The following is a 17,585-nucleotide window of genomic DNA, read 5'->3' as shown; positions in this document are numbered from 1 at the left end:
TTGGGGGAAGCATGGAGTTATATTTACGTAGGAGATTACATGGGATTTCTTAACAAAGCATGGAGAGAGGTGGTTATAAATGAGATAACTGGGGTATTGTGGGGTTAAAGCTCCCTCAAGTTCCCCCATGATTGCTACTACTGTTCCCAAGCAATATTTGTAAAATTATCTGAATAATACACTGGTGATATATTTTAGTAGTCATTAAATAAAAATCACCTACAGTCTTCAATTGCACGAGGAGTTATGCATTGCGTGCTTCAGAAGCTACAATTGTAGAAGATTTAAGATATGTACAGAAATAGCTGACCTTAGAAAGAAAGTGCTAACAGCCGTTAATTGCTATGAGCAAAGCATAAACAAACCACGGAGAGATTCAAGGAGGGAGAAATAGCTTCCAGGAGCAAAGCACATTCTTATAGCATACACATGCTTACATTGAACAAATATGACAAAGGGCTTAGGCAAACTCTGGCTTCAAAACCTGTGCTGAAAGCCATTATCAACACTTCCTCACCTACCTCATCTTATCCTGTAAAAATCTGCTTCTTTAAAAAGAAATTGCATATGAACTCTTCTACTGGAAATTGAAAATCATGATTTTTTTTCAGGAGGAGGAAGGATGGGAACAAAATATGCCTTTTGTGATTTTACTAAAAAATCCACTGCTAATTAAAACCATATATTTAGCATGGGTAGAGAGCAAAAAGGGCAGGTAGCAAATGGGAATATCTTGGACAAAACCATGCTCTTTGGTGAATTCAGATTAGCAATGCTGTGTTATTGGCTGACTTTTGAACATTCTGTTCTATTTGAAACAGCTGGGACAGCAAGGAAGTCTGTATGTCCTACAGAAACCCAGTTAGGCCTCATGAACAAGAAGCTGTGAAATGTTTCTGTTGTCTACACAGAGACAATCTGGGTCAGATTCAGCTTTGAACTGAATTCTAAATTTTTAGAATTCTAAACTTTTAGATCAGGCTTTGACCAGTTAACTTGGGTAAGCTTAGTACAATATTACATTATGCTCTCAGCAGTTGTGGACATTGGTCCTGCTAAAACTCTCAATAGGTTTCTAGAAATCTGATCATTTGGTCCTGGTGATTGCCATGGGAGTAAACAGCAGGAGTTGGTTCTCTTTCTGGATTGAGAGAGAACCTGACTTGTACACTTTCTGCTACACTTCCCCTCCACCAGCAGTGTGGCCATATTGGATGTCTCACTGCCTTCTGACATCAGCAACGACATGAGAGCAGCCAGCTGCCAATACAGTTCTGCTAGTCCAACAGTTATTTGTCTGCTAACAGTAATACAATCAGGGGTCTACAACTGTAATGCTAACAGTGATCCTTTTCCCTGTACCTTGTCATCACAAGCCTCTTTTCAAGACTTGAGAGCATCTTTCTTCTCTGAACTCCCCACTGCAGTTTTTTTGGGTCACCCTTACAGCATGTACCCCTTTCTCCTTTGTACTACAGTTGTCTGTGTGAAGACTCTGGGTTCCTAAGGACTGGCAATGGCTCTTCTTACTATGCCGTCATCCTCTCCGGCTTCCAGCACAGTGCTTTATACACAATGTAAACCCAGTAAAGGTTTGCTGAATGTTGTATTTAACAACAACGAGAACAAACCTGAACATCTCACAACTAGAACAGAAGCTCTAAAAGGCAGGGATCTTTGTTTTGTTCATGGACGTGAGTCCCAGGGGCCTAGAAAGTTCCTGGCACATAGCTGAAACTCAATAAATATTTGTTGAATGAATGGATAGTATTATGACTTTATAAAGAGCTTGGGTAGTACGTTTTGGTAAATAAAGAAAAGAGAATATTTTACATAATGTGTAAAGGAAGTAGGAGTAGATTGGTAATTTCTCCTTTCTCTAGACCAGGAATTGGCAAATTTTTCCCGTAGAGGGCTTGATAATAAATATATTAGGTTTCCTGGGCCATACAGTTTCTGTTGCAACTACTCAACTCTGCCACTGAGTATGAAAGCAGTCACAGACAACACGTGAATAAATAAAAGTGGCTGTATTCCAATAAAACTTTACTTACAAAAGCAGTCAGCGAGCAAGATTTGGCCCATGGGTGGTAGTTTGCCAAACTGTGCTCTCAAACAACTGTGCAAGAATTATCTATAAGGATTAAGATGACTAGATTACTATTCCCTACTTGAAGACCATGCCTTCTGCATGTTTGTACATCCTGCCACTCCCACCTCCAACGGGTAGTGCAGTGCTTTTGCAATATAGTATCTGTATAGTCTATGTCTGTTGCATTAAACTGAATCCTACACTAACTGATTTCCTGGAACCAGAGTTTATAGTAGAACCAATGAACTCAAGAGCCTTTTCTTTGAACTCTGTCCTAGCAAAATATGACAGAAGTCAAGAGCTGCTGAAATAACATCTTATGAAACTGGTGTAGTAAATGGGATGCCTTATCCCTTGATAGAAAGAGTCTCAATGCCTCTTATTATTTTCTTCAAGATGTCCATAGTTAATCAGAGGTAGCTTTTCTGATTATCCATGCCTCCCCTCTCATTCTTGATAAATAACTTATTTTCATAAAAAGCATATAAGCAAATGATCATTGGTATCTACAATTCACAAAAATGCATTCTCACATTTTTCTCAACAATGACTACAAAAGATGTGATATTCTCATGAGTTTTACGTTAGATCACTACATTATTTCAGGCCAGACTTCAGCTACACGTGATAGTAACCTACATATTCATCAGTAAAATGGATTAACATTTAAAAATGTTTAGTATTAATGTGGGACAATGTCATCACAAAATGTGCTTTGTGGCTCTTCCTTATATTTGTACTGCCTATTTGCAAAATTTTCAACCTTATTTCTCATTTTGATAAGTGTTGGCCTCACAAACCAGGCTTGATTTCCTCTTCAGCTGCAAATGTAATTTTAAAGAGAACTCCAATGAGATTACTGGCTGAACGTGTTAAACATTCATAGCTTTGCCATATGCTGTTATGGAAATTGCATTGATTTATAGCAATTTGGGTGCCACTAGACAGCACTGACTTACCTAATACCGGATCTAACTGTATTGGGAAATAATGTTTTTAATGCTTCATTTGCATCCAGACCTCTATTGAATTAAGAGGCATATAATGTGTTTATGTACTTTTGGAGACAACTGACTTTTATTTATTAAAGATATAGTCCCTACATTTGGTGACTTCTAAAAAAATTAAGGAATATCAGGTACAAATTTATACTATAATAGCCTGCTGCTCAAGGATATAGACTCTTGAAGCCAGGCAGATTTAGGTTTGAACCCTGATTCAACCACTTAACTGCCCTATAACTTCGTTTTCTTCAATGGTAAAAATGGAAAAATAATGGTGCCAACTGACAGGGTTGCTGTGAGGATTAAATGAGGTAATGCACATAAAGCATGAGAATACAAAAAGAGCAATTTTATGTAGTTTGTTCTAGTATATGCTCAATAATGAGTCGTTATTATTATTAGCTCTTGTTAGCTAAGCCTTTCACTTCTGTTTAAAGTTAGTGACACTCCTCTCAGTGGTGGAGAAATGCTTGAGTATATGGGACCTGATGAGAATGTTGGAAGACAATTTAAAATTCACCATATGAGACAACAAGGTCACTACTATAGTAAATGATACCAATATAAAAAGCAAAGGTAAAAAAGCACAAAGCCCCAGGACGCCCTCTTTACAATAAGGGTGTAAATAACATGGCATAACTGTGTTAAATTTTTGTTTGAGATGGAGAAGTGAAGTGCTCATTTTAAGCATGCTAGGGAGGACTTATGTAAATGAATACTGTCTTTATATCCACTGAGCATTCTATCCAATTACATTCAGAGGAGGCAAGAAGCATCTTAAAAATAATTATATTTGGCTGAAATAAGTGAATATATACAGTGTAATGAATATTCATATATATTGAAGTTTGTAAGAATATAAAAAAGCCAAAAGGACCTTTAGTGTTTTTTTATTTTCTAAATCGACTTGGAGTGTACATTAGAATATAGATGGATTCTCTCTAGGTCAGTGTTCTCGATGGGGGGCAATTTTGCCCTCTAGGGCAGGGATCCCCAACCCCTGGGCTGTGGACTGGTACCCGTCCATGGCCTGTTGGGAACCGGGCTGCACAGCAGGAGGTGAGCGGCTAGCAAGCAAGTGAAGCTTCATCTGCCGCTCCCCATTGCTCCCCATTGCTCCCCATCGCTCGCATTACTGCCTGAACCATCCCTCACTTCCCCCCACCCCACCCCCTGCCCTGTCCGTGGAAAAACTGTCTTCCACAAAACTGGTCCCTGGTGCCAAAAAGTTTGGGGACCGCTGCTCTAGGGGATGTTTGGCAATATCTGGAGACACATTTAGATGCCACAACTTGGGATGGGGAATGCTACCGGTATTTAGTAAGTAGATTCTTAGGGATGCTGCTAAACATCCTACAATGCATAGGACAGCCTCTACAACAAAGAATTACCTGGCACAAATGTCACTAATGCCGGGGTTAAGAAGCCCTGCTCTAGGCTAATAACTGTTCAGGGTCAAATGATTTTAAAGTCACCCATACCCCACATGGATCTTGGACAGACTCTAGGGAATGGTAGGCTTTTTGTCAATATGGTCAGATCTTCCCACTCTCCTATGTTGATTCCACACTAGTGAACCATAGGCTGAAGTAGTAATATGGAGTTCTTATTCTTATGAAAGGAATGACTATAAATGCTAATGCTATGAAATACCATACGTTACTTCACCTACTGGGGATCTCAGCACCGAGAGTAGTTGAACTTACATATTGAGAGGGGCCACCATCCACACTAAGCCTCTGACCAATCAAGAGACCAGAGGTTTCCTGGCTCAGGATTTCTTAAGCAGCATCAATTCCCATAGACAAACAACATATTAAGCAACAATGGCATAAACTTAAAGATGAGTTCTCAGGTAAAAAGTTATAAACACAGTCTTTGGATTTTTATTTTCTACTTCTACAGAATTGAAAATCTATCTCCTACATCAAGAAATTTCTTTTATAAGTAGTACCCTTACACAAAACCTGCAAAAGCTACTTAGAAAGCTGTAGCCATAAACATGAATAATGCCCAAAGACTGAAAGTGTATATAAAGGGCATTACTTTGAAGCTTGGGATTCTGCACTTGGTGTCATCCAGGCGCTGCTGAAGAGACTCTCTGTGAACTCTGTACTTAGAATATCTCCCGTCAATTCTGTCAGATAAACTGCGCGAACCCTGCAAAAACAACAAAGGGTCTAAACTGGTAGATGAAAGAAAAACCAGTGCTTGAAATTAAAACAAGAAAGTTTTGATATGTAGATGATTAATCATTATAGCCGTTTAGAGAGATATATAGAGGAGTCATAGGTTCCCAAGGATAAAGAAGAAAACGATCACTTTGGATGCTATCATAAAAATAAAAACAGGGTCCCACATTGGTTATTTGCATTTCTTTTCACTGCTAGTCCCCATGCCAATCTGAAATGACTTCCTTCCTTTAGTTGAAGGAAGGCAAAAAGGTTTAATTAACAGTGAGTTGTCCAAAGATGGAACTTAATGATACCATGCCACTTTTGGATGTTATATACTATCCCTTGGAATTTGTTCAACATTCTGACTTTTAACTATTACATCACATAGATTTTTAAACCTAAGGATAGCTCATCTGCCCTCAAAAGCATAAAAAAATTCAGGTAATAAATTAAGACAGAAAAAATTTCCAGGGCCTGCCTTCCTTCCTTTCTATTTTTCCTTCATTCTGGGGAGAGAGGATAGAACACAGCAAATAAGTCACCACAGCCAGTTTTTTAGACATTTCTATTATGAATTAGGGAGAAATTAGAATAGAGTTAGGGCAACTGATTTTCATATGTAAGAAAAATCATCTATGGGATTTAGTTCCCCAAATAGCCCCAAAGAACTTTCTGAATGTTCAAACTGGAAGGGGTATTAGAATTCCAAAGTTCTCATTTTTATTAAAAAAAAAAAAAAGTTACAGCCCAGGTAAGTTAAGAATGACCTGTCCAAGGCTAGGCAATGTGCGGCAAACTGGGCTTGGAATCCAATGCTATTCCCTCTCCTCCATATCAAATATGTAATGTTTAAATGTAGGACTGTCGAGTTGAATCACTTCTTTCAAAATAAGGGGGAAAAAATGAGAGAGAGAGACTATGACACCTTTAAATAAGAATAAAGTCAAAACCATCTAAATAAGTTGAGGTTTGTATTCATACTTAAGAGTCACAGACTACAGTATTGCCAAAAAAATATGTGAAATGCATTTTCACATATATGCTAGTGATATGCCGGTGTGAGGAGGAATGACAGAGATAATGTTGTTCAAGTCTCTCATATTTTATGGATGAGAAAATATTCCCTGAGATATTAGGTGATTTTGTCTGGTGCATGAGCATAGAACAGAACTTAGGTCTTTGAACTCTTGTTAACGGCGTACTGAATTTTAGAAAGTTTTGGGTTTTGAAAAATATAATCTACGTCTAATAACCTAAAGGCTTCATGTATTTTTATTTAAGGCTATGTTTAGTTGTTTTCATTAAATTGATTACATGACCTCTTTTTAATCATACAGATGGCTTTAGAGTACATATAGAATGGGTTTCAAGCTACAGGCAGGAGGGCAAAGCAGATGGGCTTTGCTGTAAACACAGAGAAGTAGATCATAGATTTCTCTAATTTACATACCCCAAACCTCAGTTTCCTGAGCTGTAAAATGGGGGAAAATAATGCCAATCTATAGGGTGTCTCTGAGGATTTGAAGAAATGTAATGTAAAGTACTTAGCTACTGCCTGCCACATAGCAGTGCATAATACTTGCTAACGAACTCCTTTCCCTTTTAAAGGTAAAGGTTTCAATTTTAATGACTAATACTGGAAAGTACAATTCTGAAATTTGAAAAACACTGTCCCTAAAAATTTCACTATATAGGCACCTTCCTATGTGAGTGTGTGCACATATAAGCTAGATTTGTAGATAATCACTAGCCTATAAGATGAAAAATAATAATAAATTTTTTGGTAATAGTAGAGAACACAACTTTTAAATTACCCTTATGAACATTCTGTTTAATGTAGACCACTGGGGGAAAAAATGAGCTGTCACTGGAGGTTAAACTCTATTTTTTTTATGCTGGTATAAGACAGGCATTAGTTTTTCAATGGCAAATGCCACTTGTTTCTCATACCTTCTGGTGCCGGCCCTTCATTCACTTAGATAACTTCTATTAGCTAAAGAAGAAAAAAGTGGAAAGGACATGGGTGTAACATATTGTCTGCTTTCCATATCGGGTCATATAAGGGTGAAAAGAAATTACATCTTCTTGAACACTGGTTTCATAATTCTTTGATAGAGATTTAGACAGCAAATATGCAATTAAATCATGAGAAAGAATTAAAACTTTAGTAAAATATACTAGAAACACTTGGCTTTATTCTATAAGTGATATTCTAGATTTCTGGATGTGTCAGCTCAACCCTAGATCCCACTCAAAAATGTTTAGTTACTGAACTAGCAAAATACACTTAATGAAATTTTAAGATAGTGTAGACCTTGAAAGTTACATCATATCAGTACCTCTAATAAATCAACATGGCATGATCTGGTTATATTTCTTACTCACTATATCCTCAAATAATATGTTAGAGTTAAGCAGAATCTATATATGTTATATTTTAAAGCTAACGTGAAATAAACAGTTAAATCATTTTCAAAGAGAAACTCTCATCTCTGTTTGTTCATACAGGGTCAAGAAATTACAAATCACTAAAACTGTCCATTACATATGCACCCCTATGGGGACATGTGCTGTCTGGCCTGGACCTTGTCTGGCAGGACTGGGTGGCAGGGTTATATTTACAGTAGGTAAATTCCGACATGTAATTAACTGGCTTGATAATAAAGTCCTTTGTGGTTAGAGTTCTATCAATAAATAACATTGGATATAAAATCTAAAATTCTATGTGGATCTGGATTCATATATTGTAGTACAGGGATAACCTATGCACTACTGTATCTCTAAGACAAACAGTACTCTGGAAATTTATAATTTAAAAAAAGAAGATAATTCATAAATTAAAATTGTTTATCAAAAAAGTCATTTAATTCCTTTAAAAGAATTAAAAGGAATGTGTAATTCCTTTTAATTCTTAGGTTTTTCTAAACTATAGTTAAAGCTTTAGGGGGCCAAATGAGCTTCTGGTAATAGGGTAAAAGCCTCTATTTTCCTATATTGCGCTAATATGTAAGTTCCATTATTTTCAATGCTGGCTTCAGAAATGTCAATAAGCTCTGATAAGACTGAGTGTTAAGAGTCCCCAATGTTTTATGGTCTTTCCTCCCTCCCTACAATTTTCTTTGCACATCAGGAAGATGTCAAGTGCTTTCACTCAGATAAAAATACTGAAAGAGAAAAGCCAAACTCTTTCTCACTCTGAAGCCTTTGAAATCTTCTAGTAGGCTCAGTTTCTCAGGCACAGACTCCAGATGGTCTAAGGCCACTCGGGTACTCTAGAAAACACAAGGCAAGCAAGCATTATGAAAAATTGATTAATACTTTCAGAATCCAAGTACTAAAAATCAGTCGTACCATTGGTATAAGCAGTTCAGGCTGTAGATTTAGAGAGTCAAATAACAAATAGTATGTCTAAGATAAATGTATCTACATGAGAAAAAATTTTTTCAAGAAGAATATGAGATGCATTTGCAAGACTGATTTGAATATAAAGAGCCTCCTAGATAACTGCTTGCAACTGATATACTATCAAACTTTCTATAGAGAATTTCATATTAATTTAAAAACCTGCTTCAGTGAACATCAGAAATAAATCGTAAGGTAATACTGAGAAATAGATGAATTTGCAGTTACTTATCTATGGAGCATATTAGAGATCCTCACATGTTGCCATTATAAAGAAGAAAAGAGCTCTCAACAATTATTTTAGTTAAAAAGGAAAAGAGTAGTTCTCAAAAGACTTGGAAGAAATAATCTGAAATTAAATATGTGCGACAGGGACACAAGACCCTGCTGATAACAAATCAATAACTTCTACAGTCTTTGATTAGCTAGTCACTGATTTACACATACTGATATAACCACTAAGAGGGAATGCTCTGAAAATTATTTCAAAGCAAATGTTGAACTAAGAGGTTAAATGGTAGAATAACCTTGAGACCAGAGACTGTACCATATACACCTCTGTATTCTTAGTCCTGTCACAGGGTAGGCACACAGATAGTAGCTTTTACATTTAAAACAAATTGTAATTATTCAATGAAATAAAAAATAAACCCTAGGGCTGTGCATGGGAAGAAAGTGTCCTGCAGGAACCTGGACATAAGTTTGCACAGAGCTATCAGGAAGTTAGTGACCACCCACTATTCCATGTACTCCCCTACAGCTCCCACGTGAACGGTTCTGCACAATAGATTATGAATGAAAGTGACATGTGTCACTTCTGGACTGAGACAGTTAAGAGTCTGTGTGTTCCCTTTTCCACCTCAGACCCTGCCATAAGGACCCTGGAGGCCACATATTCCGGACGGCAGAGCTACAGGATTGAGGAGAGCCGCCCACCATACTGGACTTAATGTGAGTGAAAAATCAACTTTTATGGTGCTAAGCCATAAGATTTCATGGTTTGTTAGCTACCAATGCATAGCATAGAATTTATTGCAAATAATACCTGAGAATTATGTAATTTAATAATAGGCTAATCAGGTGGTCAAATGGCTTTTTTTTCTTTTTCTTTCTTTCTTTTTTTTTTTTTTTTGGTGGGAGGAGGCTCCAAATTATATGTGCGTCAGGGATTTTTTCTCAGGGGAGTTCAATGTTTTTGGAACTAGCCTGGGTTAGGAACTGGTGTTCTCATCATCTGGTATACTCACTTTCATTTACTCTTCCTATCCCTATCTCACCCTGATGCTCTGTCTTCACCTCCCATCCAGAGCTTCTCCAGAGCATAGCCTTACATCTCCTGCAGGGTTTCTGGAGGAGCAGGGATGGAGACAGACAGTGGAGGGTCTAACTCTTCCCTGAAGACACTTTCAATGTACTCATTTCCACTCTCTCCTTCTGCAATAAAAGGGTACCACTAGCTCAAAAGCCTTTCAGAAATTCTACAGGGTGAATAAAATTTGCTTTCCATAGCTATCCCCTTGACAGGCATTTGGGTTTCACCTCTGTCATGAGGCATTTTACCCTTTTTCTTTCGATGTTCTTTGACTTGGCATTATAGATGTCTTCTAGTTGTCAACATGTAAGCCACTGTTTCTCCCTCTTCATATTTGTATTCTTCTAATGTGATTTTTGAGAGAGTAGTAGAAACATCCTCACTTTGGCCATTTTGAAATTGGAAGTTGTACATGCTGTTTCTTCACATTCATAACTTTTCGAGTTCCACTTAAACTTCCTTTTCGAGTTCCATTTAAAAGACTTAGTATTTCGTTCCTTCCGATTAACACTTACATTGTTAGTCTTTTTTGTGGCATGTGCTCAACTCAAACTGCCATGCATTTTAAATAGATTTATTTAATTATTTCATGAATAGGAAAGATTAATCAAAATAACATGTTTCTTAGAGACAGACTCACAGACATGGAGAACTGGCTTTTTTGGGGTCAGTGGTTGGAAAATATTTACACATAGAATGGATAAACAACAAGGTCCTACCGTATAGCCCAGGGAACTATATTCAATATCCTGAGATATACCATAATGGAAAAGAATATAAAAAAGAATGTGTATATATATGTATAACTGAGTCACTGCTATACAGCAGAAATGAACACAACATTGTAAATCAACTATACTTCAATTAAAAAAATGACATGTTTCTTAACATAGGCCCTAATGTGTAGATTTAGGAGAACTAGTAGTTTTAGTCACCATATATGCTATATTCATTTAAATAGTAAAATTATAGCTTTCCTCAATAATTATATTGGCCCTTGAATAGTAAAATCCAAATCAATGCCATGGTGATTTTAAAGCAAAATTTTATGCATTGGATAAAATCTTCTTCATAAACAGTTGTTTCGGTACAACTTGTAGTTTTAAAACTTTATTTCCTTTTTTTTCATCCCATAATTTTTTTCATTCAAAAGTGACCCTCTGAACCTGGGTTAAATATGTTATACTTATTTTGATCTTAAAATAAGCAAATGATCTCCTTCCCTACTGTAAAGCTAGCAGGTTATGTAAATATTTTTGCTTAAAATTTTCAATCACTCAGGTGATGCATTAAAAAGGTTTTTTCCTAGCATGTTTACACATACTGGTTTATTCTATTTGATTATGTTTTGGGGGTACATATTCAAATGGCTAATTTTTTTTGAGTAAACCTTCAACCTTAAAAATTTGCTTGGCTTCTTCTTTCTTAACCGGTTATTTTTCTACTTTCCTCCCCTAACTCCCCGCGTCTCCATTAACATCTTTATACTTTCTCTTCATCTATTGTAGTTGTGATTATTTTATATTCCATTTATGGATTGTTTCTCAATATCTTGCTCAATATCAGAAATACTTTCTGGTACACATGTCCTTCTCTTCATCCTTATATTCTAGTCAGTTAAGTAACACCAAATGTATATCTAGATACCACAGAAAGATCCATAAGACGTAGATGGCACACTTTCTCTTCTGCAGGAACTTTAAATTTACTGGAGGGAGAATATGCATATGTAAAAGATGTAAGAATTATACAAAGAAGAAAGTTAATTGCATTTATTTTAAGGAAATTACATGTATAGATGCTGAGATTTCTAAGGCATCTGCAACAATAAGGCATAAAGTAATGAAGATAATGAGTCCAGGCCTGCAGTCACCTCAGGCCTCATAATTTCATAATTAAGTGGTATTTGGAGAGCACATTTATTTTCTGGCCTTCTCTCCCTCTATGTGTATGTTAATGTGCTTAAACCTACCACGTTGTCATATAGATTTAAAAAGTATGCATACGCAAATTCAAACTCCGTCTTCTTTTTTTTTTTTTTTCCCCGTCTTTTGTTTTTTAATGTGAGATTGGCTGGCATCCTGTGCTTAGAGTCTTGTCACATTACATGGCATTTTAAATTCACTTTTCCCCAAAAGCTAACTGTGCTAGAGAGACAAGGACTAATAGCAGATGGGAAGTCTAAACAGGGAACTTGCTTGGATTTTAAAGGTGCCAATGAGGACCTACAGCATGCTATTTCCTAGGGCAAAATATCTCATGCAGAGTCAGGGAAACTTTTTATTTTTTAAGTTGATTAATTACTTCTGCCTTACATGGTCGAATGCATTAAAGGGCACATATGAGTCTCCACTGGTAGAATTAAGGGAACAATTTCTCAAGTTTATGAATAATGGCACCAGGAAATGACAGGTGCTTAACCTGTCTTTAATTTTCTTAAATCAATTTTCTAGAAGAACTAAATTGGACATTCACATAGGGGTTTAAAGAGTGTTTCTCTTTTGAAAATGTTACAAGATAATAAATTTCATATCTAACTTGAAAAGAGAGAAATTCACAATTAAGACTCCATTTCATAAAAAACTGATACAATACACTGATTATAGTACTTGCTTTATCTCAGAGGCTTAAGGAGCTGGACTTCCACTGGCCTAGGAAGCAAATGATCAATTACTCCTAATCCTGTTTAGTAGGATAATGAAAGACTAACTATAAAAATGTAATTCAATTTTGAATACAATTCTTAATCCTCATTCCACTGTATAATGTAGATACTAAGGTTATCCCCATTTTACAGATGAGACAACTGAGGACCAAAGTGTAAATAACTTCCTCACAGTCATGTGGTGGCAAAACTGGTATGCAAATCCAAGCAGTCTGAATGCAGAAATGTCAGTGTTATTATATAAATATTTTCATGGCAAATCACCAATTGAAAAGGACAGCAACCAGTAGCTGTAATAGTGCATGCTTTAGGTAAATTCCTAATCCCTTGTTAGCTATCAACTCTTAGCAGCTAGAATTTTGAAGATATGTCCTTGATGAGCTCGTTTCTGGAAAAGGAAGTCTTAAGATGAACCCAGGAAGAATTTCATCTTGCCAGTGCTGAAGGGTCTGTGCTCAAGACCATGCATCCAATATATATACACACACAAGGGGTCAGGACAGTCTTTCTGTTGATTAGAGGACGTTAGGTATGAGATTGAGTTTTATGATACTAATACCCCCTTTTCTTTTATTGTAACATTTAGCACTAGGATAGCACACTATCTGTCCACAAGAGGTGCTTCAACAAATGTTGGTCACATAAAGACAAAGGCAGAGTTACCGTGTTCTAATCAACCCGCTGAATCTTGACCTCTGTATTAAAAACCTAGAAGCAAAAGTTTGCTATTTCATTTATTTTCTCTAGACTAAGGGCAAGATCCAGTGGCGGAAACAACAGTGAAATTCAGAAGTCCTGTCTGTTAGGACTTCCGGCTTCCGTACGTACGGGCGTGTTTAGATACCTGTTGGAAGGGGCAATGAATCAGCTGGCAATGTTACTATTTCAAAATCTTCAACACACACCAAACTGCTGTGGGGTTGAACAGTTTGTACTGGTCCACAGTATATTTTTCTTTAGGTGTTCCTTTGCGTCAGACTTGAGGGAAATTGAATAATATAGTATGACAACATAAGTAGCAGCTATTAGGAATTAGAAGGGGCTTCACTGCAATTCTTAGATTCCTGTCTCCTGTAGAGAAAGCTTACGAAACAGAACATACTTTTCTTTGTAAAAATGTACATGTTATTTTCTTATTAACATATAACAACCACCATTTTCTTATAGTGCTATTGAAATCATATGTTTTGAGGTTTTGGATGATACATAAAGGATATGGTGTCTACATTTTTATTTTAAAAATGTGTGTGCATTTTTGGCACTATATAGATATTAAATACATGAGGTTATGAAGCAGTTTATTTGGGTTCAAAAATGCAATTCCATTTCATTTGGAAAGAGATTCACTTAAAAACTTTTTTGACAAATGGCTGAAAGATGGTAAAAGGACCTGAGTAAACAAGTTTGAAGGAGAGGAAGAGTGAGATCATGAAAAAGAGAGACTGTCTGCCTTTTCACTTGAGGTGACTAGATCCAGCACAGCTATATTGGCTTCACAGGGTCCTCTTTTCATCCAAACTGTATGACACTTGCTGGAACCAAGTGAAAAAGTATCAGAGGCTGGGCTGGCAAAGTCATTTCGTAGACACACATCCTTCAAAGAGCCTCAGAGCTCAAAGTCATGTGGATTTCTTGGAATATCAGAGGAGTCCTCTATTTCTAGATTGTGTACTTTTGATACCAAGCAGGACCCTGTGGGGCTCCTGGGCACAAAAGCCTTTCTGTGTCCTCCATGTCTCCATAACAGGAAATAGGCTTCATTCAGCCTCCATGACCTTCCCTGAGTTCCAGTGAGAAGGTTCAAACAGTTGCTAATTAGGGAAGGGAGGGGATGTGGAGACAAGGGAGGAACAGGCAAGAGAAACAAAAATGCAGCCTCGGGGCAGGGTTCTTGTTCCCCATTAAGGGATATACATATGTAACAATATCTGAGCTGTTCTGCAGATACTGAAAGCCCCACAAGGTGGGAGAAATTAATGGTATGCTGCTCTCAAGCAGGCAGACCCCAGAGGGGTTGGAACCAGAAGGTTGATGATGCTAACTCCCACTTACCTCACCACCAACCAATCAGAAGAGTGTCTGCAAGCTGATCACACCCTCTCTGAACCATTACCATGAAACTTCTCACTATCGCCTCCATGTTGAGACACACAGTTTTTGAGGCACAAGCCCGCTGTGGCCCCTTTGCCTGGCAAAGCAGTAAAGCTGTTCTTCTCTACTTCACCCAAAACTCTTGTCTCCAAGATTTAATTTGGTGTCAGGGTACAGAGGCCGGGTATGGCTTCACTTTAAGAGAGTTTTAAAAATCAGACACCCACTTAGAAGTGTTTACATGTGTCTCAGGGTAAGAGGGTACATAAGGCTTGTTAAAAAGACAAACAAAAAAAAACACCAGTTAATGTGGCAATATGGCATCAGTGACTCTATTTGATCTAAAATCCAGAACTTTTGTCAACAACAAATTCTATTTGTGTCTTCATATAATACCATTCTAATCAAACATGGTAGAAGATCTCCTTTAAAAAGCACAAATTTATGAAATTTGAGAATAGGTAGAATACCTTCACTAGAAAATTTGAATAAAGAAGGCTTTCTAGGTATTTTCCAACTCTCGTTCACAGTAATTTTTTTCAGTGAAGAACTATAAAAAACCTAGAGAATCTGTCATTCCAGATTATTGCTTTCTTGTTTCTAGACATAACCAAATGATGAGTTACAGTCAACCCATGATCTTATTATTAGCTTAATTTGGGGATTTTTTTTCAATAAGAGAACACCAAGAATGAGTTGAAGGAGAAAGGAATACAGAAGGAATAAAGAAACATATCTCTTCCCCTTGAGATCCCCTCTTTAAATATTTTTCCTGATATAAAGGAAAAATAACACACAAAGAATAGTGAGGACTAGTTTAGTGTTCTCTGTATGCTAGATAACGAACTGGGCCCTTACAACCAGTCTATAAGGAGGAGGGTCTTGAGATCCACACTTTAATTTCTGTGAAATCACTTCATTTCTTAAAATTGAAAACTAAATGCCCTCAACAAGGGAAAGAAATTTAAGAACTTTTGCCCCCAAAATGTGATTGCATGTTAATAATGGGCAAACAGTATAAGCAAGTGTTTGCTGAAAGAGACAGAGTTTAGCAATTTCTGCTTAAGGTGGCAGATAAAGAAACTATGTTTGTGGGATTTACTGGTCCCAGTCACGTGTTTCAAGCTGGCTGATGGAGGACAGTGGTGAGGTGGAAGGGATGCTGAACCAGAAGTCAGCCTATCTCATTTGTGGAGATGCACAGTTCCAGCAACATTAATTGTATTTTGTGGTTTCCCCTGCCCTTCTAAGCTTCAGTCTTTTATTTGCAAAATGGGGATAAATAATGATGGTCTTTATTATCCCATACTCATAGAGTAACTGTGATAATCAAGTAAGAGTGAATGTGAAAGTACATTGAAAACTGTCAAGTACTTTCTAAATAGTATTTAAAAAACCGATTCTGTGAAATACTGTCAGCTCAAGGATTCTCAAATGGAGAAAAGGAGGTCAGTGACAATCTAAATTTGACAATCTAAAATTACTAATAAAAATTAGTCAACAGAGTACAAAGCAGAAACAAGGCAAACTTAATTAAAACTATATCCAATATTTAGAAATACATTACTGTTCTAAAGACATCGTCCAAAACATAAAAGTAATAAAATTGTAATGGCACACAAATTGCTTTTGTACATACTGTGCCCTCGGTGGAGAATGTTCCCTGCAGTCTCCTTATCTGGTTAAAACTTTTCCCCCCAACATTATGAGCATTTTCAAGCATACAGGAAATCTGAAAGAAATTTACGGAGATCACACAAATACCCACCACCTAAGTTCTACTATTAACATTTTGTTATATTTGCTTTATCACATATTCATCTATCCATCCCCACGTCTATCCATTAACCCAACTTACTTTTTGGATGCATTACAAAGTAAACTGTGTACATTAGGACACTTTACCCTGAAGACTTCAGCATGCATACCATTAATTCCACTTGAATATGTTTAATGTAAAATTTACATTAATTTGTAATGAAATGTATAAATCTTAAGTGAACTGGTTAATTTTTATTATCTTTCATCACTTCCTCAGGCAAGGCACCCATGCCTTCACTGATTTCTGTCAAATAAGCTCTCAGTTAAATCATGAGCCTTTCCTTTGCAACAAGTATTAGAGTACTAGTGTTCCATTTATTTGTGCAGTTATTTAATTAATGCTTGTGTTGACACTGGGCAGTAAGCATCCTCCGGGTGGGGAATGTCTGTCTTTGTTCCCCACTGTACCCACAGTCCACCCAGTGCTTCCACAGAAAAGGTATTCAATAACTGCTTCTTGAGTGAACGAATGCAATTTACTCAATGAAGGGGAGGGATTTATCCATTTATTCAATCTTCAAGCATTTACTAAACACTGACTCTATAGCAGACACTGTTCTACAGGTGAGCTGAGGGAGGGCCCAAGAAGAGGCTGAAGATGCCTGTGATAAGATCTTACAGAGCCTTTAGGCCACAGTGAAGTAAGTGTATTTAATTCTGAATGAGACAGAAGGTCTTCTGAGGGTTTTCAGCAGAGGAGTGACATGCTCTAAAAGGAACCTCTGATGCTGTTTGCAGACTGCTGGCCCCTGAGCCCCAAGCAAGGGAAGAATTGGTGGAGTTTGGGAGTATTGTGAGAAGGGGGCAAGGCGTCTCACTCCCAGGTTGGGGACCTGCTGAGCAGTGGAAACTCTGAGACCCACGTCAGGGGTACCATCTGGGTGGAGTTCCCTGAGAAATTTATTGGGAGAATGTACTGAAACCCCAGAAGGGCAATGGTGCCACATCTAAAGCTCTTGATTTACCCCAAATACTCTTACATCTCAAGAATAGTCATTCTGACCATAAACTCCTGAAAATG

The 17,585-nt window shown here is 37.1% G+C and overlaps 1 protein-coding gene across 1 annotated transcript in view; it reads right to left on the bottom strand.

The window, feature by feature from the left end:
• CEP128 (centrosomal protein 128) overlaps window positions 1–17,585 on the bottom strand; it is a 419,931-nt gene that overhangs the window by 15,306 nt on the left and 387,040 nt on the right. Inside the window, exons 21-22 of the mRNA XM_024736316.1 lie at window positions 8,468–8,545; window positions 5,143–5,256 (exon numbers count right to left, since the gene is read on the bottom strand). Coding sequence (XP_024592084.1) covers window positions 5,143–5,256; window positions 8,468–8,545 — 192 coding nt within the window. The remainder of the gene's footprint in view (window positions 1–5,142; window positions 5,257–8,467; window positions 8,546–17,585) is intronic.

The sequence above is a fragment of the Neophocaena asiaeorientalis genome, unplaced genomic scaffold (assembly GCF_003031525.2).
Source record: "Neophocaena asiaeorientalis asiaeorientalis breed wild unplaced genomic scaffold, Neophocaena_asiaeorientalis_V1.1 scaffold152, whole genome shotgun sequence".
NCBI classification, from domain to species: domain Eukaryota; kingdom Metazoa; phylum Chordata; class Mammalia; order Artiodactyla; family Phocoenidae; genus Neophocaena; species Neophocaena asiaeorientalis.
This window is presented reverse-complemented; position numbering and strand designations above follow the sequence as displayed.